This window comes from Lithobates pipiens, unplaced genomic scaffold (assembly GCF_037356315.1).
Source record: "Lithobates pipiens isolate NorthernLeopardFrog02 unplaced genomic scaffold, aLitPip1_a1.2 Scaffold_13, whole genome shotgun sequence".
Taxonomy (NCBI): Eukaryota; Metazoa; Chordata; class Amphibia; order Anura; family Ranidae; genus Lithobates; species Lithobates pipiens.
The window spans coordinates 250,304,084-250,328,533 of NW_027507718.1; the positions used below are offsets into that span (position 1 = coordinate 250,304,084).

The window sequence follows — 24,450 nt, forward strand, 5'->3', positions numbered from 1 at the left end:
GTCGGAGATTCCGACGGAATGTGTCCGATCGGAGCGTTTTATCGGATATTCCGACTGTGTGTAGTCTGCATCGGACTGTTTCTGTCGGAATATCCGTCGGACCAAATTTTCCAACTTGCCGGAAATATTTTCCGACAAAATGCTCCGATCGGACATACTCCGATCATGTGTAGAGAATTTCGATCGGACAAAGTGCCACGCATGCTCAGATCAAATTCCTACATCAAAGCTATTGGCTACTAGCCTGAACGTAGTCCCATCGTAACGAAATTACGTCATCACGTTCTGAAAGATCGGATTTTCCGACAACTTTGGCCGACTGTGTGTATGCAACAGTTTCGGACAAAATCTGCCGGATTTGATTGTCGGAATCTCCGACCGTGTGTACAGGGGCTAAGGCTGAACTCTCATCTCGCAGACATCGCCTGTGATCGGTACCGCAAGTGCGGTTGCAAATCACATGCGATGTCTGTGTTCGCAGTAGTGTGAACCTGGGCTAAATGAGGTGATTAGATGCGCACAAAACTATACGCTGTGCAGCATTTTTTTTATGTCCGTGTGAATAACCATTTTAATTTTTTTATTTTTTATCTGAACAGCAGTGCAAGAATATTTTGCAGAAATTGGCCTAATGCATCGATGTCTTGCAATATTTAGGACTGCTGTAACACCTTTTCCACATTAGGATTTGTACACATTTATAATACAGAAATTGTATTGTTAATGATTGTTGTATTTCCGCCAATTAACAATAATAAAAAAAAATTGTAGAAGAAGAAAAAACTGTTTTAGGACTGAACGGAGAACAACAGATGGCTAAATGAGCCTTGAGATTCTTCTAAGAGTAGGAAGACGTCTAGGGCGTGTTTTTCTTTCTATGGTCTAGGTGTAAATAATGGTTAATTGCTTTAGCAGTATCACACGGGTTTCCTTAGTCTTCTGGGTGACTGGATCAATGACAAGAGCCTTATTGTGTTTGATCTGATTTTCAGTTTGCTAGTCGAGTCTGAAGCAAGGTGGAGTCTGATCGGGGAGGGGATGGCTGTCACAGAGCAGGCAATGGGGTTGGGTACTGAAGGACAGAACATTTTTAATTGCTTCTCCCTGCATCAGCAGCATTCTGGGACTTGCTTACGCTCCGAGCATCCCTGGTCACATGAGTGTGAATTTTCTCTTCTCTTCATTAGTCAGCCATTTTGGTCAACACCCTACTTACTGCGCACAACCAATCCTACAAGATCACAAGTGCCTGGGCTGTGCAGACCTGCTGCCCTCTTTGGATTCCCATATCTGTCTCCTATATACCGGCCATTCACATCACAGTGGATGCCTGCTTTTACATTTGTCACTGACTGCCTGCCTGACTAGAACAAAGGAAAGCCTTTTTTTTAATCTGGAGTTTTGCGCTTTTAGCAAGCAGCTTTGACGCATGACGATTGGCAGCAGAGCAGCAGGGGGGCGGAAGAGGCAGACGCAGGAATCCAAAGCAAGCCAAGGAGGAAGAGCATCTTTCCTTTATTGCAGAACTGAAAACAGTCCTACAGAACATTTTCTCTATTCCCTTATTGCATGCTAAGTGTGCAGCTTTCTCTAAATTCACAGCCTAAGAATAATCTCCTGGACTCTTCACGACACCTTTTTTTTAGATTTTTCTTATTTCTGATATTTTCGAGTGGTTGTTCTACCACCTGAGGCCATCATGACGGCTCTTACCCCTCAGGGCGACATGCCGACCCCCACCACGGACAAGATAACCCAGGCTGCAATGGAAACCATATACCTTTGCAAATTCCGCGTCTCTATGGATGGCGAATGGCTCTGCTTGCGTGAACTTGACGACATTTCTCTTACGCCAGACCCTGAACCTAATCCTGAAGGTATGGGCCAATTCGATACCTTGACAACATCCCACAATCCCCTGCTGTATCATTCTTCTGATCAAAAACAAACCCGGGGTTAGTTGCAAATGAGTTGCTTTCTGCTAATGCTTGGCATTTTTATTAAAATAAGCCTGAAATGTCAGTAATTGTTGTAAACGCTGCACAAACTGTTGGCGCTCTATAAATCCTGTATTATAATAATAATTGCAATTTTTTTTAATGTTGTGCCATGCAATTTTTTTTATTTAACTACAATGATATTTACATGTTTGCAGTTACTTAAGATACAAAAGCCAATAAGATTGTTCTCCACTTTTAAGTTATTTTATGTCAACTCTTCCTAAATGAGTGAAGGTCATTAGTGCGTTGGTCTGCGTCGTTGTTGTTGTTTACATGGTCGTTATTGCATATACAAGTGTAATACAATAGGCATTGATTCTGTTTTTATATGTTAGAATATCACTTGTATTTTCTGGAGCTATAATTCTGACTCAATAACAACCTCGTAACACTGATCCTTTATAGCAATGCTGAAATGCTGATGTTTCTATTTTGCCGTCAGTTTACAAGCATTCACCTTCATATTACCTTTTGTCATGGTTGTTGCAGTGAAATACGCCATATCATCAAGTGAGCCTTCCTTAGCAACCTACTAGGCCTGCAGGATGGAGCTGAATTGCGTGACTGCTCTATCTGCATGCAGCAATGAACTGGTTAAATGGTAATGCCTCCTCCCTTGTTGTAGAGCTCATGTCATTCTACCCAAATAGTTTGGAGACAAAAGACCCAGAGCGCATACAGAAAGCTAATGTCTGCCTGTAAATCCCTGGTTTTATATTCACCTACTTCCTTGTGATCTGTGCCCTTCTGCTATTCCATTGGAATCGTCATTGTTTTCGTGTTCTTTTTTTACTGCAATGGCAGAGCATATTCGTTTTCCTAACTTAGTGATACGAATACTAAAGTAAATAGTTATATGGGGGGAAAATAGAAAATATTTATTAACATTAATACACCCCCTGCAGCTCCTCCCCATGTAAAGTATGGGCATTTACGTAGTCGGAAGTCTACATTGACAATGTCATTGTGCTGGGTCTTGGCCAGTTCTCACTCCTTGTGAATGCTATTGGCAAGAGTAGTCCATAGCATCTGTTGGGATTCTGACTAACCCAACTGCGTAAAAAAAAGTAAAGCCTAGGGGGCCAAATGAGTGTTTAGTCTAGGGTACAAAAGTATTCACAGCTCTTCGCTTTTTCCACATTTTGTTATGTCACAGCCTTATTTCAAAATTTATTAAATTCATTATTTTCCTCAAAATTCTACAAACAATACCCCATAATGACAAAGTGAAAGAAGTTTGTTTTGAAATCTTTGCAAATTTTATAAAAAAAAAAAAAAATCACATGTACATAAATATTCACAACCTTTGCCATGAAACTCAAAATTGAGCTCAGGTACATCATGTTTCCACTGAACATCCTTGAGATGTTTCTACAACTTGATTGGAGTCTACCTGTGGTAAATTCAGTTGATTGGACATGATTTGGAAAGGCACACACCTGTCTATATAAGGTCCCACAGTTAACAGTGCATGTCAGAGCACAAACCAAGCCAATATAGTCCACGTAATTGTCTGTAGACCTCCGAGACAGGATTGTGTTGAGGTACAGAAGCATTTCTGCAGCATTAAAGGTTCCAATGAGCACAGTGGCCTCCATCATCCATCAATGGAAGAAGTTTAGACTCACCAGCACTGTTTCTAAAGTGGGCCGCCTGGCCAAACTGAGCAATAGGGGGAGAAGGGCCTTAGTCAGGGAGAACACCAAAAACCTGATGGTCATTCTGACAGAGCTCCAGCATTTGTCTGTGGAGAGAGGAGAACCTTCCAAAATGACAATCATCTCTGCAGCACTCCACCAATCGGGCCTGTATGGTAGAGTGCCAAGAAGGAAGCCACTCCTCAGTAAAAGGCACATGACAGCCCTCCTGGAGATTGCCAAAAGGCACCTGAAGGACTCTCGGATCATAAGAAACAACATTCTCTGGTTTGATAAAGCAAACATTGAACTCTTTGGCCTGAATGGCAAGATTTATAGACTTTTGAGGAAAATAGTGAATTTAATCAATTTTTGAATAAGGCTGTAATCTAACTAACAAAATGTGGAAAAAGTGAAGTGCTGTGAATACTTTCCAGATTCACTCTGTCAAACACAAGGCTTGCTGGCTGAATCCGGCCAACTATATGGTCCTTCGCACCCAGGGGAAAGAATGGAAGTGACATGTGGCCAGCCTGTAAAAGAGAGCTGAACCCTGTTGAACCCTTTACACTGCACATAGCACACACCTGAACCCTGTACTTGGTATGTAATGCACTTCTGAACTCACTCACACTCTGTGCATAGGACACCCTTGAAACTGTACATAGAGAGTCCCTGAACTCCTCACTATGCACTCCTGGTATTTATTTCCCCTTTTAGGATCTTCCCACTGTGCAATTTGGTCACACCTTTCCTTCAATGCGGTTTGGCAGGAGGGTGTGGTTGAGTTCCTGCACCTATTTTCTGAGAAAAAAAAGTTTGGATAAATTTTATATAGCCTTATGAATACAACCAGGCCCTTTGAGAGCAACGATAACGCTGATGCGGCCGTGATGAAATTGAGTTTGACACCCCCGGTCTAGGGGAAGGTAAAGGCACATTTACATACCTGATCCTCCGCTCATGCTTTGGCAGTGGATGGTCTCTCGATGCCCTTGCATCTAAGGACCCTACATCAGCCTCAATGACATTAGCGACATCCGACTTCCGGAATGCAGGGGCGAAGAGTCTGTAGGTCCAGTCTAGTAGTGCAGAGGATTGGGTAAGTAAAACTGTTTTACCTGGGCCCCCTTAGACCTAAATGAGCCGTGAACCCTTGCAAAGCTGACACAGCCCTAATGCAAGGGAGGACTTTAGACTTTTTTACTTTGCCGGAGTACAGCTTTAGGCCTGGTTCACTCTAGTGCAATTTCAGATGTGATTTGAGTCGCACAGAATCGCATGACAAGGGAATTCATTGTTTTCAATGGTGCCCGTTCACATCAATGCAACTAGGCATAGAGCAATTTTGGAAAAAGGTTCCTGTACTACTTTGGTGGGATTTTAGTGTGATTTGAACCCTACAGAATATGCAAACCATAATTTGTAATAAAAACATCTTTCCCATTCTGAAGCTTCCCTCCAATCTCTTTGCATATTTTATATATACCGAGATTCTGTAATTGCCAAATATGTTTCAGAAATCTCCATCCACTAAGTTTGGTTGCAGCTATTTTAACCGTTGGCAGCTGAAGCCGCTGCCTATTCACTTCCTGGACACACACACACACACACACACACACACACACACACACACACACTTTTTTCCTCTGTGGATAAAAAATACACATGGATCTCTGCAGTCTCCTGTTGTCTCCACCCTCATCTAGGCCCCTCCAGCTCTGCAGCTCTGATTGATCCTCCTATGATTCACCCCCCCTCCCTTCTTGGCCAGCTCTCATGAGAGAGAGATGTGCATGATGTCATAAGCCTAAGCTAATGACCAAACAGGAAGTGGGCTGTATAAGGTATTTACTGACAAAAAATATTTTACTATCCAAAGTTAAAACCACAAATGCAGAAGATTTAATAGATAGTTAAAAATGCCTGAAGAGCTGCTTTAAAGTCTGCTCAAAATCATATTACAGCAGTATGAACCTCGCCTTAAAGAAGAGATGCACCGAAATTTCGGCCGCCAAAAATTATCGGTCAAAAACTGTTTTTTTCATTCAGCCGATACTGAAAGGGTGGGGTCTGCCCGGGTGCCGCCCATTGCAGCAGTGTCACCCTGACATGCCCCAATCCTCCACTCCCTCCCCCCTCCTCCTCTCCTCACCGCTATCTCTGTGTTTCACTGAGCTGAATTGTCCGGGCCATAGTAACAATGTCCCCCCTCCTGTGATAGACGGCACACTGATCTAATGGCAGGACATTGAATCAGTGTGACGTGATTACAGGAGGCAGGACGTTGTTACTGCGGCCCAGGCAATTCAAACCCTGCTCCGTGACACACAGAGATTGCCACTCTGACCTGGGCACAGGCAGGCTGCATAAGACAGGCACTTGTGAGGCTGCTGGGCACAGGCAGGCTGCATATGATGGGCACTGGCTGCTGAGCACAGGCAGGCTGCATGTGACAGGCACTGGTGAGGCTGCTGGACACTGGTAGGCTGCATATGATGGGCCCTGGTGAGCCTGCATATGACTATCAGTAATAGGCTGCATATGACTGGCGCTGCTGGGCACTGTTAGGCTGCATGTAACGGGCCCTGGTGAGGCTGCATATGACGGGGACTAATAGGCTGCATATGACGGGCACTGGTGAGGCTTCTGGGCACAGGCAGGCTGCACTGATGGATACTTACTTGAGCCCCATCTCCAGTGATGTACAGGAGAGCAGTGGCTCTCCCGGGTCTCTCTCTCCTCATTGGCTTGCACAGCAGTGGGTGCCATTGGCTCCTGCTGGTGTCAATTACAGTCAATATGCCAATGGGGACGGGGCCGAGCCGCGCTGTGTGTGTGTGAATGGTCTATTTGCAGGTGCATGGCTTGAGAGCGAGCCTGCTTGAGTGACCCCATAGCAAGAGGTTTGCTATTGGGGGCACTCAGCAGAGGGGAGGATCCAGCGGGGGACCCAAAAAAGAAGCAGATTATGGTTGCTCTGTGCAAAACCATTACACAGAGCAGGTAACTATAACAAGTTTGTTAATGGAAACCCAACACAACTTTTACAATCACTTTAAGCTGGCAATACTCTGCTTGAATTTTATGAATGAATGAATAACTTGTTTAGTGCTACATATGCAAACTAAATCGCCTCAGGGTGCTTTTTCCACCAGTGACGTCTGTGTTTTCAGAAGAGATGGGTCTTGAGCTTCTTCCTGAAGGACAGATAGTTTTCTTCCGTGTGGATGCCCATGGGTAGAGCATTCCATAGCCATGGTCCTTGGACTGCGAACCTTCGTTTTTAGCCTTTTAATTTATAACAGGTCTTGGGGATGTAGAGGAGGTTCTGGTTAGTTGACCAGAGAGTGTGACTTGGGGTGTAGTGCTTTATTTTGTCACAGAGGTATTATGGGGCTTTTCCTTGTGTATATTTATGAGTGAGGCAAAGGGTCTTGAATGTAGCTCGATCCTTCACGGCTAGCCAATGGAGGGTCATCAGGGATGGGGTGATTGATTCCCATGTTTTTTTTTTTTTCAGTTATCAGTCTTTGCTGCTGTGTTCTGGATGGTTTGTAGACATGAAATTTGGTACTTTGGAAGTCCTAGGTAGAGGGAATTTGCATAGTCGAGGAATTAATGATTGTTCAATTGTTATGCAATTCATGCTGACTCAAGCAGTGGATGTGGCCTTGCTAACATCGCTCCATTCAGCAAAAGTAATTTAATTTAACTAGTTGTAAAATTTGTTAGCCAAACACCAGTTAGATGGCGATTAGTTGTTCAGGTATTCTAACAGCCGGTGGCATTGTCAATACAACAATAGCCCAACAATGTGGATTTGTCCATCTTCATTGTTGCTGTGGATGAAGGTATCTGTTAGATCTATGAGCATGTGGCCAGCTTTATAATCCTACAAATCCTGCAAATTGTATATTTGACCATGATATTTTACTATGGACCAGGATGCAGAGTGTTTTTTTTTTTTTTTTTATCACATTACATGTAACCTCATTTAGTCTGATCATGCCTTACTAGAACTTTCAGATTTTTTGAAAAGCTTACCAAAATTATTACAATGCTCTTCCTATGCTAGGTTATTGTTAGGTTATTAATGCTGACCAGAAATGGGGAGACAGCAAGGTCCCAGAAATCTTACCATAACGTACCTTAGGTGGTCTATTTTTTTTTTAATCTGTCTTCTTTTCATGCTGGATTTCTGGGGTAAATCTTCAGAATCGAATAAAGACGCTTCCTTCCCAAGATGCCACATCACGATTTTCTCTTAAGCAACAGGTGGCTTTCACTAGAGCATATTCCCTAAAGAGTATGGCTAGACAAAGCTTTTTTGCTTCCTGCAAGTTCTTATATCTGATAACTAGCATGAACAAAGACCTGTGACAGTAAAATGTTTGAACTCTGACTAGTCATTTCCATATCTTAAAATCTGACATCTCATGTTGCTGCATTAGAGGATGATGTGCAGATCAGAATGGTGGCAGCCAAGGAGTAGTAAAGACCACATCTAATAAAAATCGGTTACCTACGTACAACGTTATCTTCTATATAAAAGCATATGTGTAGGAATATGTATTTATGGCAATATGTAATGCCGCGTACACACATTCGGATTTTCCGATGGAAAATGTTGGTTGTGAGCTTGTTGGTGGAAAGTCCGAAACTGTGTATGCTCCATCAGACATTTGTTGTCGGACTTTCCGCCAAACAGATGTTGGCTAGCATGCTCTCAAATTTTCCGCCAACAAATGTGTGTTGTCGGACTTCCCGATCGTGTGTACACAAGTCCGTTGGACAAAAGTCTAAAGTACAAACACGCTTGCTTGGAATCGAGGACGAGCCTGAAGCGCTCGGTCTTGTAAAACTAGCGTTTGTAATGGAGCTATCGCATGACTATTGAACTTCCTTTTTATTGGCTCGTCGTACGTCACTACGTTCGTAATTGTTGGCCAACATTTGTGTGACCGTGTGTATGCAAGACAAGTTGGAGCAAACACCCTTCGAACAAAATTCCACGGTTTTGTTTTCGGAAAGTCCGATCGTGTGTACGGGGCATAAGACCTTTTAGGCCCGGTTCACACCTGCTTACACTGCATCCAATTTGCATAAAAACGTATGCATTTTCTAGGCAGTGCAGTGTGAATTGAAGGCACATATTCTTCTAAGGGGAACGCATCTGATTCGCAGATGCATTCCACTGTGAACAGGCATTCTCTCCCCCTCTTCACTACACCTCCCCCCTCTCCCTGGTCAGCTGATCCTCACCTACAACAAAATGGAACCGCTGAACAACTGTTTTTTTTTTTTTTTCTCTTCACAGAGAAAACGGAGCCGGAATTCCCACCGGACTGGTGTGAATCCAACCTTAGACAATCCATGTATAGTGAGTCTTGCTTGTGTTTTTAAAAATGCATTTAAAGAAGACCTCCAGGAATGGGATTACTTTTAAACACTTACTTTGGGCCAGTGTTTCTCAAATCCAGTCCTCAGGCCCCCCCCCCCCCCCAACAGGTCATGTTTTCAGGTTTTCCATTATTTTTCACAGGTGATTTGATCAGTTTCACTGCCTTAGCAATTACCACAGCCGTTTCATCTGAGGGAAATCCCGAAAACATGACCTGTTGGGGGGGCCTGAGGACTGGATTTGAGAAACACTGCTTTGGGCCAACGTGGCTGATAGTGAAGCTATTATAGTCTATGCTACATACAAGATGTGAGGTCCTCTCCCATGGGTGCTCCAGCGACTTCCTCAATTTCTAATAAAGAGAGTTGCTTACTCCCACACTTCCACCACTCAGGAGAAGCTTTTGTATTCTTTTTCAGTCCATACAAGGCTTCCTCTGGCCAAGAGGGAGAGGCGAGCAGATAACATCACAATTGCACTAAACATGGTGGAGGTGCAGGAGCAAGCAATGCTTTTAAGGTAGAGGGGAAGCTGCTGGAGCACCTGCCGGAAGAGGTATATGTAGCATAGGCAACAACATGAAATGGTAATGTGATGATTGTATAGTTAGGTGAAACACAAAAAAAAATATGAAGGGATCCCTGCCCCACGTCACATATGCACATGCATAAGCACACTGAGGATACAGGTGTGTACGTTGCTGGCAATTGGGCAATACATATTCGGTATCGCAACACACGCCAGAGTGAGAGGAATAATTCTAGGATCTCATCTCGGATTCTCACTGAATTTCGAAGTTATAAAGATTTTAAAAAACGTCTTGTGCAACTTCTGGCTTCGTAGTTTTGAGACTTGACATTTCGTATTTCGTAATTTAGTTTTTTTTTTTTGCATCTTTTATAGTTTACAAAAAAAAAATGCAGATCAAAGTGTGTTCCAAAATTGAATTTAGTCAGTTTACTGGAAATACACAGTAGGTTTCATAATAATGTGTGCAAATATCGTGTTTCCTAAAAAAAATAAAACTATACTAAACTATCTTATTCAACAGGTTTTCTGCTTTCAGAAAAACTGTATATTGTTTTTGAGGTTTTAAGTGTGTGTGTGTGTGTGTGTGTGTGTGTGTGTGTGTGTAAAATGGAAACATTATCCCTATCATTTCCGTGCCAGAAGTCTCAACAGATTTCACATACGGTAGCTTGGAAGGAGGAAAAAGATTGCTGATATCATCTGTGTAATTCATAAAGCGTGTCCTAGACGTTGTTTAGCGTGCCCTGGCTCCTTTTTCATTACAAATGTTAAAAATGGTAGCAGTAGTTAGAAAATGGTAGTAGGAAGAGTTGCCAGAATTTGGCGCACCTGTTGGTACTTACTGAATATTGGCGCAAAGCTTCCATTAATTAGGTGCAGGCCATGGTAAAGTAGCCATACTGCCAGAAAAGTGTTATTGCTTCATTGAATTCACCTCCATATGTCCAACAACCAACACACTAGAAACTAAGGCAATCGACACAAAGCTTTTCCAGCTGCATATAGTAGTATTCATTGGTGGTACCAAGTCCTTCACTTAGGCTAGGTTTCCACTAGTGTGACTTTTCATGCGATTCGGGACTGAAAAGTCACATAAGTCGTATCCCATGATTTTCAATGAGTACTGTTCATATCTGTGCGACTTCAAGACGCAGCAACTTCCGTGCACTACTTTGGTCCCACTTCGATGCGACTTGAGGTCCATAGACTTCAAGAATACACAGGCATTGCTTTAAGTTGCGGCAAAAAAATTGCACGACTTTGGGGACGCAATAGTGGAAACCTAGCCTTAAACAAAACCAACATTACAGTTTTTTTAACCTTTTTACCTACTTTACACAGCTGTACTAAATAGTTCTACGGTACATTAGCTGTTCTACATTCATACCATGCCAGAAACAGAACCTGAGGAACTTGTATGTCAGTAACTGAAAAAATTCTGAAATGCAGCAAGAGTCACCAAAGACTGTATCATGATTGATGGGCGACACTGTCTCTCAACAGCAAAATGATTGAAAATTTTGACAAATGTGTGTTTTTTTTTTTTTTTTATTATTATTTTTTTACTTTTTCTTTTTTTTTTTTTTTTTTTTTAAATAAGTCTAATGAGAATAGTGCATAGGCTAATTTATTTGTTTATTATTTTGTTATGTATTAATAGAGAGATTGTGCTCCTTGTGAACAATTAGGTCTTGAAAACCCAGCGTAGCCCAGATTTCTCGTTGGCATGTGCATACGCTGACAGAATGTTAATGTTTCTGATCCCTGTTCAGCCCCCAAGAACATGACTCTAGAAAATCATCCAAGGCTTGCCAAGAGATTGCCTTGTATTCCCAGAAGTGGCCTATGGTAATGGTTAGATTCTACAGTGATACATCACATGGACAGAGGCAGGAGAATGGATCCAGTATCTCCAGGGACCTCTACACACCGAGCTCTTCTAGTTGGATCACATTTCAGTACTGTCGAGAATTGCCACATACAAGGCCATAGACGGCCAATGACAAAAGCCTCGGATTTAATTAATGTGCAGTGTTTTATTAAGCTATAACATCTGCTTTTAGTGCTGTGCATGTTGACATTTCCAATTTGCATGATATGTACAGTACATAATCATAAACATGCTATTGCCAAAAGTATAGCAATATTATAAACGTTTAATAGGCTGTTATAATAAACTTTTGATTAGCTTGATAAATGAGAACAAAAAATAAATAAGCAGCAGTTATGTTCAAAAATGGCAGCAACATATTTCAGCTTATGTTTTCTATCCAAGCTGTTGTGCCAAAGAATTATCATTTCATATTCAACAGCTGAGCACCTTGCATTTCAATTTCTTGTATCAAAACACAAAACTGAATTGAAAAAAATGGATCTAGAAGCCGTTTTGTGCAGAGATTATGGGTTCTAGCGAGGTGATGAAAAGGATTAGTATGGCGATGCTGTTTAACCACTTACCTACTGGAAACTTTTACCCCCTTCCTGCCCAGGCCAATTTTCAGCTTTCAGCGTTGTCACAATTTGACAATAGCACGTTCATGAAACACTGTACCTAAACAAAATGTGTATGTATGTGTATGTATGTGTGTGTGTGTATGTATATATATATATATATATATATATATATATATATATATATATATATATATATATATATATATATATAAAATTTTATTTTTATTTTTTTCATACAAATAGAGCTTTCTTTTAGGTCCCTTCAACATTTGCGCGACTTTTCTTGCAACTTTGGACAGATTCGCATGACAAGTCATCCCACACCAATGATAACCATTCATATCTGTGCAACTTCAAAGTAGTCTCTGTACTACTTTTAGTCTGACTTTGATGTGAGTTGAGGTCCATAGATTATAGTTTACACAGGCATTCCCTGAAATCGTGGAAAAATCGGTCAAGTTGTGGCAGTGTGAAAGGGGCCCTAGTGGTATTTAATCGCCACTGCGTTTTTTTATTTTTTGCTAAATAAACAAAGACCAAAAATTTAGAAACAAAAACTTTTTCATGGTTTGTTATAAAATTTTGCAAACCGGTAATTTTTCTCCTTCACTGATGTGCGCTGATGAAGGGGCATCACTTATAGGCTACACTGATAGGCGGCTCTGATGGGCACTGGCTGCAAATTTTAGAATGGTATTGACATGCACAGAAATGTTTTGTGGGATTACAACCAATCAGCTGGTTCCTTCAGAGCTGGTTCACGCAGGGGCAACACAACTTGCAGGCCGACTCTGTGAGGCCACCTGCACACAACTTCAGCGACGACTTGCAAATCAACTTCTATATAGAATTCAGTGCAAGTCGCCCCCAAAGTAGTACAGGAACCGACTTGCGTTGCTCCTATTAGAACGGTTCCATTGTACAGAACGGAACGCAACTTGTTAGGCGGCTACGTTGCCTGACAAGTGGCCCCTATGTGAACCGGCTCTTACAGGTCAGTGCAAATTTTAGGTGCCAGGTAGCCGGTGCGACTAAAAATATTTTAGATTTTCTGACAAAGCACGGTTCTTGGCTCCTTAAAGAGAAAGTAAACGCATCAGGGTTTACTTCCTCTTTGTCTCCCTGCAAAGGTAAAGCATAATGGGCTACTATGCATCGCATAGTAGCCCATTATGTGTCACTCATCTGACACAGGAGCCAGCGATGTCACCGCTGTCCCCTGTAGCATGAAGCATCCATCTTCTTCCGGGTATCGCTGCTCTGGCCACTCACCATGATGGAGCAACGAAGACGTCACTCCCGCACATGCGCACGAGAGCCAACACTAACGGCATATCGCCGTTGGCAGCGGCATGCTCAGTCTTTTTTCAAAATATCTCCTAAACCGTGTAGGTTTAGGAGATATTTCATGGACCTACAGGTAAGCCTTAATCTAGGCTTACCTGTAGGTCAAAGTGGTTTGTAAGGGTTTACAACCACTTTAAAGCGTGTGCTGTTTACTAGATTTGATAATCTCATCTCTGAATTCTACAGGAATACAGGTTTCGTCTTCTCACTGTAAAATATATGTTCATTTTAGCTGTAGGTTTTATATGGTGCTACAAAGCCTGGTCTGTTCCATCCATATACAGCATCGCTTCAGCTTTTAAAGATCTCCTTTTCCTAGTTCATCTCAACTATATAATTAGGTAATTAAGCAAATTTAAATGGGAGTTGACCCTGACCAGTAGCATTTACTTAAACTGTTCAATGAGGTGATCAGGGGATTTTATTAAACATGTTAAACCATGGTTTGGTTGTTCTGAGGTTATATTTTATCAACCATTTCAGAAAATCTTATAATAGATGTAAACTCTAAAGCTGCCCATACATGGAGCAAATATAAGCCAGTTCTTAAATAGGAAGTAAATTGGGGATATTTATAGCAAAAAGTACAAAATATAGTATGTTTTTTTTAATTGTTGCTCTTTTTTTTGTTTATAGTTTAAAAAATAAAAACCGCAGAGATAATCAAATACCACCAAAAGAAAGCTCTATTTGTGGGGGAAAAAAAGGATGTAAATTTTGTTTGGGTACAGCGTCGCACGACCGCTCAATTGTCAGTTAAAGCAACACTGTGCCCTATCGCAAAAAATGGCCTGGTCATTGAGCAGCCAAATCTTCCGGGGCCGAAGTGTTTAAGAGACCGCAGATGACGCAATACTGTAAAATTGGCTTATATGACAATTTTAAATGGAGACAAAGCTTACAGGCGGGTGTTTTACTACAGAAATTAAGACTGCAGAAATAGATGTTGATTTACTAAAGGCAAATCCACTTTGCACTTGAAAGTGCAGTCACTGCAGATCTGAGGGAAGGATCTGAAATAAGGGGAAGCTCTGCTGATTTCTATCATCCAATCATGTGCAAGCAGAAATGCATTTTTTTTTTCTTTTCTTGCGTGTCCCCCTCAGATCTACAGCGACTGCACTTCCAAGTGCGTTTCCAATTGCACTTGCAGTGCACTTTTAGTGCAAAGTGGATTTGCTTTCCAAAAATAAACCCATTGTGATGTAGAGCAGCAGGACAATTTTAAAGAGCAAGCCTAGGCCCAAATATACAAGCGACAAAGAGAAAAGACTGAGTAAAACTGGCAGGCAGTAGGGCAGTTTAAATCTGGACTAAGAAGCCTAACCTGGGGTGTCCCTAACTTTTATATAGAAGGGATGTATTGACTTCAGTGATATGTGAGTTGGCTTTTGTGCACACTATTCTTGCACTTATTTACTTTTATTTTTTTTATTATTTCATGCTGCTGAGGACCTGAACCCCCCCGTTCCCCCGCCCCTCCACAGCCCAGCTCTACAAGGAGAACTGGAGGGGCAGAATAGAGAGCTGGTAACTGACTAGCACCACACTCTGCTCAGAGCGGAGGGCAGAGCTGAACAATCAGCTGTGTTTGATTACTTAGTTCTTAAAGGTAGAGCCAACGGGGGACAGTTGCAGCTGGGGATCAGTATTGCAGCTATCTTGGTGAATGTAATTTTTTTTGGGGGGGGGGGATTCCCATACTTTTTTTTTTTTTTTTCTTTTAAAGTGTAACTAAAAGCAATTTTCTTTTCCTTTTTCTTTTAGAGTAAGGTAGGGTTATAATAACCCCTGTCAGTTTATTTTTTTTGTTTTTTGTTTTTGCCATTTGTGTCCCACTGGGGAGATATCCCTTCACTTCCTGTTCCAAAGCCAAAACAGGTAGCGAGAGGAAATCCCTCCAAAGTGATGTCATCTGTTCTCATCCATCTCCGCTGTATCCAAAACTAAAGTTTTTGCCTTTAGTTAAACGTTAAGGGCTCATTTTACACTTGCTTTGGCTTCAACACACATTAACGGCTAGTTGCTTCAAAACAAGGCTTCGGACAGGCTTTGTTCAAGCTCTCTGAACGCTAGTCAAAGCTCCTGTCACTAAATAAAATGGTTAGCTTACAGCCCCATTTACACCTGCTTTTGCTTTGGCTTCGCTTCAAAAATTATACCCCAATGTCGCTTTAGTGGTGCTTTAAAGCATCTTCAAAGCCCCCATAGAAGTCTATGGCAAAGCTCCCTTGAAGCCTCACCGAAGCGCCACCAAAGCTTATTAAAAGCACCAAGCAAAAGCAGGGTGTAAACGGGACTGTAAGCTAACCATTTTATTTAGTGACGAACTTTGACTGGCTTTCAGAGAGCTTTAACCACTTTCAGACCGGACCAATTTGCTGGTCAAAGACCAGACCACTTTTTGCGATTCGGCACTGCATCGCTTTAACTGACAATTGCGCGGTCGTGCAACGTGGCTCCCAAACAAAATTGATGTCCTTTTTTTCCCACAAATAGAGCTTTCTTTTGGTGGTATTTGATCACCCCTGCGGTTTTTATTTTTTGCGCTATAAACAAAAATAGAGCGACAATTTTGAAAAAAACGCATTATTTTTTACTTTTTGTTATAATAAATATCCCCCAAAAATATATAAAAAAACATTTTTTTCCCTCAGTTTAGGCCGATACGTATTCTTCTACATATTTTTGGTAAAAAAAATCGCAATAAGCGATTATTGATTGGTTTGCGCAAAAGTTATAGCGTTTACAAAATAGGGATAGTTTTATAGCATTTTTATTAATAATTTTTTATTATTTTTTTTTTTTACTAGTAATGGCGGCGATCTGCGATTTTTATTGTGAATGCGACATTGTGGGGGACCCATCGGACATTTTTGACACATTTTTGGGACCATTGTCATTTATACAGTAATCACTGCTATATAAATGCACTGATTCCTGTGTAAATGACACTGGCAGTGAAGGGGTTAACCAGTGGGTGGCAGTGTAGGGGTTAAGTGTTCCTAGGGGAGTGTTACTAACTGTGGGGGGGTTGGGCTTTCATTTGGTGTACACTGATCTCTGCTCCAATCACATGGAGCAGAGATCAGCGTCACTAGTTGCTAGGCAGAATAGACAAATGTTGTTTACACAGCATTTGCTCTAATCGGCCGCTCCGTGAAACGATCGCGGGGATGCCCGCAGCGATCAAGTCTGCGGGTCCCGCGACCGGACTCACGGGGGTCCCGACCAGCGCGGGAGCGCGCCGCCGGCGGCGCGCTCCTGATGGCAGGGCGGCATCGAATATTGGACGTACCTGTACGCCAATATGCCTGCCCGTGCCATTCTGTCGACGTACATCGTCGTGCGCTGGTCGGGAAGTGGTTAATAAAGCTTGTACAAAGCCATGTTTTGAAGCAAATGTAAACTAGCCACTGACAAAAGATTCACTGATTGGAGAGTGGACCTGATAATGCTTAAGATCTATTGACTGACCAGAGTAGGTTTTTGTTTTGGACTCTTTGACAGACTAAAGCTGTTTAAACAGTCCTCTGCTTGGTAATGTAGGACACAGTGGGGTTGATTCACTAGACCTGGAGAGTGAAAAATCTGATGCAGCTGTGCATGGTAGCAAAGCAGCTTCTAGTAAATCAACCCCTGTGCATTAATGCATCCACCAGAAAATAGTGTATAGAGGTCTTAACTTATTCCTAACCCTCTTCTCTTCTTTCCAACACTGGAAAAAATGTCTCTGGAGTTGTTCTTTAAGGAAAGAAAACCTGTCCTAGCACAGCCACAAGATGAACTATATAGTGGAAAACAAAATTAGGGATTTATTGGCAACAGGGATGAGCTCAGGCATGATCGAATTGTAGTACCAGGAAGTTGCTACTGTGCCCCGCCAAACATAGGCACCTAAGACATTCCCTATCCTGCGGCTGTATGAATACATGCAACTATGGGGAAGGTAATACCTTGGCTGTTTGGTATGGTGCAGTGGCGGCTTCCTGGCAGGGATAGCTCAGGTGGGTTTGAACTAGGATCTGAACACACCTAATGATGAGTTTGATTGTCCTCCCTCTCCCCACCGATCCGCACTGACATTTGTGCTCTAAAATAAATGTTCCTGGGCATACTTGTGTAATTCAGGCCTCAGTAATCTATGGAGAGTTCTGTGCTCAGCCACGTTTTACACACCCACTGAAGTAAGCTGCTCCAGACGAAAAGCAAATCATGCCCAGGACCACCTTCAAGTGGACCTGGACCCGGGCACAGTACACTTAGCTATTACCAAGCACAGCCTGGATCTGCCAGACTACACAAACACACAGGACCAAGTGGGTCAACTGTGCCTGGACACGGTTAAACCTGCCAGTGTGAGTATACCCTATGATCTTGTGTAGCAATGTATTGCTACAATGTTAATGCAAAACACCAACCACATTCTGAGGCTCTATTCACACTTGGGCAATTAGGAATCGTGGGCAGAATTGTATTTTTTTTATTTTTTTTAAAAAGCACTTGGCTCAGAGTCAAAATGTAATCGATGAACTTCTTGGCATGACAAATGCGCATAGGGCAGCCTGTTCGAGTGAATGGCCTGCTCTATGCGCAACACATGGAAATGCGCCTTAATCACACTTTTTTAAAATCGTGAGTGGGAATTTGCCTTTCGTGGCATGATTTGTAAACGGGGCTTAATTTTTATAGATGGAACTAGCAGTTAGTTTTCTTGTACTTCAATTTTGAAAACCTTCTGGCTGTTGTACAGCCAAATAACACTGATATAGATATTCTTGTAGCAGATGTGTTTTTTTTCTTTTTTTTTTTATTGTCTTGCTGGTTACTTGGAAACTGAAAAATATACATTAAAACAAGTCAGAAAGCCATCTTGCATGAACAATTTTACGTGTGGATAGTAAGGGGGTCTGAATTATTTAGACTACAGTGTAGAGCTGCATGATTCTGGATAAAATGAGAATCGTATTATTTTTTTTTAATCGAGATTGCAATTTTTTAACGATTAATCGCGCAGCTCTACTACAGTAGAAAATTGTCCCTCAAAATTCTTGGCTTCCAGAAACACAGGCTCAAAGTTAGGTGGCCCTACTACACCAGGCTCTTGGTAGCTATTTGATTGGCTGGTCTGGTATACGCAAACAGTGGTAGATCTTTGAGCATGCAGCTGGTGTTTGTCCACATTGAAACACAGTACTGGCTACATAAGGTATCAAGCCTAGCATTTTTTGCAGCGGAGGACAATTATTGGTCTTCTCCAAATGACAGACACCTGTAAAAGCTAGATTTGGTGTGTTCAGTGATTGCCAAAAGTAAATTGGAGACTTTTTGACTTGGTTGGTGAGTTGCGCTCTGGAATTGTCTTTGTCTTATAAATATTTCCTGGTTTGCCAGTCCATGGACTGATTTTTCCTGGTCTGAAGTCTATCACTATTTCATGATTGAGTGAGCCAGTTTTAATATATTAATCTTTATCTAGGAAAAAAAAATATATATATATATATATATATTTTGGAGAAATATATATATATATATATATATATATATATATATATATATATATATATATATATATATATATATATATATATATATATGTTTTTTTTTTCTGCAATGTGTTGGAGGCCTTTTCACAATAGCAAATCAGTGAAAATCTCTTCTTAGATAGTTGTCGGACAAGTGTCCCTATAGGATGAATTCCCCTCTGTTCCTGTTCTGGTGACAGCTGTAAATGTTTTTATTTTCCATCAGTGGTTACCAAGACAAGTAGAGGGGGCCATTTTATTAATTCCCTAATTTATTAAAAAACCATTACGGTAGATATTTTTTAAAATTATTAACACAAAGCCAGTGACATTACTTTATCCTGCTTAATTTATATGTCAGTTTGTAAAGGAGCCAACAAGATTGCACTGGCTGATTTAATGAAAATAAAGCCTACTATTGTTTGGCTGTCTGTTTAAACTTCTTGCAATTTCTGTTTTTAATAAAACCTACTTCCAATCTATTCCTAAATACAGTGTTTAAAATGTTAAAGTTGTTGGTGTTCTGGCCTGTAATTATTCACCCACCTTGAACATTGGAACAATGTCCATTTGTATGAATGCTACCTAATGGAGTAATTAAAGAAGAAAGGTCTCCTTGCAATGAGTTAAGGGGCAAGTCAAAAGGGCTTGTTGCCCTCTTGTATAAATTCCCAGCCAAAGGAAACAGAAGTCAGACTCCTTACTGGTTCTGTAATGTCTACTCACGTGCTAGGCTTCATTCTTTCTCTGATGAAACCCAAGTCCGAACTTAGTCGTTCTAACCTTGTTCATCGTTGTCTGCCATCTTTCTTGGGATTTGAGCTGACTGAGGTTATTCTTGAAGGTAAGCAGACACTACAGTTCATATAATATTATTATTATTATTCAGGATTTATATAGCGCCAGCAGTTTACGCAGCGCTTTACAATATAAAAAGGAGACAATACAGTTACAATACAATAACATACAAGAGGATTAAGAGGGCCCTGCTCAGAAGAGCTTACAATCTAATAGGGTTCGCAGGTGGTACAAAAGGTTGTAGCTGGAGGGAATGAGCTGATGGAAGTGGTAGAAGATTAGTTGGAGACGTGACGGGCTTCCCTGAAGAGATGAGTTTTCAGGGATCGCCTGAAGGTAGCAAGAGTAGGGGATAGCAGGACCAGTGGAGGTAGTGAGTTCCAGAGGATCGGAGAGGCTCTGGAGAAATCCTGGAGATGAGCATGAGAGGAAGAGACGAGAGCTTGAGAGTAGGAGGTCTTGAGAAGAGCAGAGGGGACGATTTGGGTGATATTTGGAGACAAGATTGGTGATGTAGCTTGGGGCAGAGTTGCGAATGGCTTTGTATGTTGTGGTTAGTATTTTGAATTTAATTCACTGGGTGATTGGGAGCCAGTGTAGGGACTGGAGGAGAGGGTTGGCAGACACTGAGCGGTTGGTAAGGTGGATAAGTCTGGCAACAGCATTCATGATAGACTGAAGAGGAGATAGCCTATAGCCTATATAGTATGAGTGTTGGGCTTCTTGTTTCTTTTCCTGAATGTGTGTTTAGATCAGTGGTCATCAACCCTGTCCTCCAGGCCCACTAACAGGCCAGGTTTTATGTATTACCTTGGGGAGATGAAGACTATACTGCAATCGCCTAGCAGGAAATGATGAAAACGCCTGTGATGTATTTCAGTTATCTTGCAGACCTGGCCTGTTAGTGGGCCCTGAGGACAGGGTTGATGACCACTGGTTTAGAACACTTAACATTTTGTAGCCTATCATTAAAAAATTAATTCATTAAGATCTTAAATCTTGGTACAACGTTAAGAATATCGGACAATCCTTTTTTTTTTTTTCTTGCTAGTCTCATATTAAACCAATAGGTTATGAAAATGATTGATTGTACGATAGAATACAACACTGGAAGTGATGTAATGTATTCTTTCATTTCCAAGCATGCGTGGTCTTGGTCATACAATTTTTTAGTACAAATACCATACTAATTAAAGCGGGAGTCCGCTGTTGTTGTTTTTTTTTTGTTTTGTTTTGTTTTTTTTTTTTTTTAAAGCCAGCAGCTACAAATACTGCAGCTGTTGACTTTTAAAATAATGACACTTACCCGCCCAGCGCGCCCGCGATGTCGGCACCCGAAGCCGATCTCTCGATCGTCTCTCGGGTGCTGCCGCCGCCATCTTGGGTATGGGAATCAGGAAGTGGAGCCTTGGGGCTTCATTTCCCGGTTCCCTACTGCGCATGCGCTAGTCACGCTGCGCAATAAGGATGATCCCCGCTGTCTCCGGGATCCGTGTGTTTCCCAGCAGGCAACGGGGGACCTTCGGAAAGGGGCGTACCTTCTGCAGAATCTACGCCGGAAGTGGGTGCAGATACCTGTACTGTACAGGTACCTGCACCCCCCTCTCCCCTGAAAGGTGGCAATTGTGGCGCCGGAGGGGGGGAGGGTTCCAATGAGCGGAAGCTCCACTTTAGGGCGGACCTCCGCTTTAACTGAAAATCGTTTGTTCTGTTATCATGCAAGAAAAATTTCCATGCATTTTTGGATATTTTTGCATGAACTGTTGTAATCATCTCTCGAAAGCTGTGTACGAATGATCATATTATAAGATGATCAGTCTGAAAACACAATTTTTTTTTTTTTTTTTTGGTCCGATTTGTATTTATTTATTTTTTCCCCCATCGTATGTACTAGGCATTAAACTAGGCTCACACTGCTGCGATCAGATTTTCATCTGACTTGAAAAGTGAAAGTATTGTCTACTCAGTTCTTGCCAAATGGGAAATTTTATATCGGGTGCTAAATTCTGATGCAAGGGCATGTATGTAAACCCAAACCTCAAACTTCTCTTATTTGCCCACTTCTGGTCTGTTAAATATATCATTAAAACATTGTTATCCTTTTAATTGGCATAATAAAATACATGATCATCAAGTCAGAAATTCTGAGCTTTCCTGCGTCCTGTACGTTGTATTGGCCCTCTTAGTTTTTTTTTTTTACCTTGAGACTACAGAAATATGGAGGTCATACACATAACGTTTTTTTCAGTTCAGCTTGCAGGGAAAAAGCGCATTCCTCCATCCATACTATACAGCCTTGCCAGCGGTCAAAATAATCAGAGACTGCATGTGGTTGGATGCAGTTGCTGTTTTTTTTTTTTTCTTTTTATTGAAAGCCTGTGGCGTGCAAAACACACTCAAAAACTCACCCGGTGCATACAAAATGTGCACACACATAAAGAGTGACACAAAAAAGTGCAGAGGGCCTTGTCCTGAATCCCCCGGGGCATTAGGCTCCTGACAGGGATAAGGACACTTAAAACTTGGTCTTTCTGGCCGAAACCAGGCGGACCCCATTCTTTGGAAGGTCTGCTGAAACAGACCCACCCAAATACTAGGTGAGGCTCCCCTGAAGGGAGACCCCCCAACCCTAAGGAAGAGGGCGAACTAAGCCAGAAGGCCATGTCTACCCCCTCCCCAGACTTTCAGGACAGGCTCTGGGACCTGTGACTCTACTCATCACAGCAAACGTACAAAGTGACAAAACAAGATGTGACAAATACACAAGAAAATAAATAAAGTGGGGAAGGGATAGTGGAGAGGAGAGTGAAAAGGTGGCCATTGTGTGTGTAAAAAAAAAAAAAAATTCTTCTGGTCCCAGCCAAAAGGCCCGGCCCAAGAGGCCGGTGCTAAAAAAAAGTCTGCTATGGTGCAGTGACCATGGTGCCCAAAATCAACGTGACTCTCACGGTGATCTTAAGGCACCCCTGGACTGCCACTCAAGGGACACATACTCCAAAGGCTTTCAAGACTGCCCTGACCCACGGTCCGGACCACAGCAGCCCCCACCCCAGGCAGGAAGGCATGAAGATCGGGAAGCTTGGTGAAAGCCCTTTGCCATCAGGCTCCACCGTCGCTCCCATCACTCCTACCTAATTACATTCGGGAAGTACTAACCGCTCCTCCCCCGCAGCATAGAGAGGAGCCAGTATTCCCTCCCGAAAGACCATCCAGGGTTAGAACTACCCCAATCCAGGCCAGAAAGCCAGGTCAGACCAATAGCAGCACCCTTCCAGACGGCTCAGACTCAACCATGCATCGGCCCCCAGTTTACTCTCGGGCAGCACGGCGTGGCCCCTACTGAAACCTTCCTTCCGGATGCTAATTACGCCATCAGGGAGTGCTGACCAAACCCTCTCTATTAGGGATGGAACAGCGCCTCCTTTGGCAACTGATAAGAACAGATACTACACTTGATCTTAGGCAAAAGGATGCAGTCGCTGTTTGGTCACCAATTTTCCAAACTACGTTTTGGCTTCTTCAATTTTTCAGTCAGTAGATGTCAGACTGGAGGTAGCTTGACCGCTTTACCCATGGAGTAAATTTCAGCAGGATCATCAACAACTGACTGCAATTTGCATAGTGGTATGGCTGTTTTTTTGCCCCGTTAACACCTCTGCCTTTTGTAGCAAAAGTTCCAAAAGACCAGGGGAGAGAAAAAAAAAACAATTACTCCCTGTGGAGTTGGTTTGCATCTCCACTACAAGCTGCCTGAAGCTCAACGTTCTGGAGATTTTTTTTGTAGCTCAAATCGGACAGATTGGTGCATTTTTGGAGCGTTTTTTGTTCCATAGAAATGCACATAAACAAACTTTTTTTGTTGTGTGTTTTTGTGCGTTTTTCTGCTCAAATGCAATAATTAAATGAATAATAATAATAATACATTTGCATAATAATAAAATAATAATCCAAACCCTATTATTAAACCCTAACACTAATATTAACCCCTAATCCTAAACCCTAAGGCCCTTTTCGCACATGCAGACCGTTAATTTCTCAGTTCAGTCATTTCTTTTCAAAGAAAAAAAATGGATTTACAGTTCTTAGTTTCGTTTTCTTAGTTTTTTTTTTTTTTTTTTTTTATCCGCTGCTTGTCAGTTTATTTACATCCACTACCAATGCAAAAACGGATGAAAAACGCACCGTTTGTGAGTTTTACATCGGGTTTTTGTCTGATCCGTCTTTTTAAGATGAAAAATAGGGTATTGATTCGTTCAAAGAAAACGGATGTTGACAGAAGCAGATGGGGAAAAAAATTGACAAACGGACCGCATGTGTAAAAGGGGCCTAACCCTAATATTAACCCCTAACTTAACAAAATTTCAAATTTTTTTAATAGATTAACCCCTAACCCAAACCTTTAACCTTTAACCCATTACAAAAAATAATGAACGAATAAATAAATCAAAGCAGATAAAAACCAAAACATAGCAACAAATGATGAAATAGATTATATATTTCTCTATTGGCTAATTAAAAAAAAATACCAAAGCTCAAAGTTTTAAAAACTCTGTACACAAACGTTTAAAAACACAAACGTATGAAAAAAACGCAATACTTCTGTGTGAATGCCGCCTCGGTGTCTGTTTAATGGAGACAGCAGAGTAGGGGAGTTAAGTAGTTTTAACAAAAGAAAACTGGTTAGGGCTGACGCCACTCAGCCCATTAAAAATGCTGTTTGTTGGTCTGGCAGAAATGCATTTGCTTCCAAGTCC

At 41.7% G+C, this 24,450-nt stretch overlaps 1 protein-coding gene across 1 annotated transcript in view; it reads left to right on the top strand.

The window, feature by feature from the left end:
• Positions 1–1,105: 1,105 nt before the first annotated feature.
• Positions 1,106–24,450, top strand: part of RUFY3 (RUN and FYVE domain containing 3) — a gene marked incomplete in the record, with an annotated part of 78,631 nt that continues 55,286 nt past the window's right edge. The window contains 1 exon segment of the mRNA XM_077476526.1: positions 1,106–1,877. Within this exon segment, the coding sequence (XP_077332652.1) occupies positions 1,700–1,877 (178 nt within the window).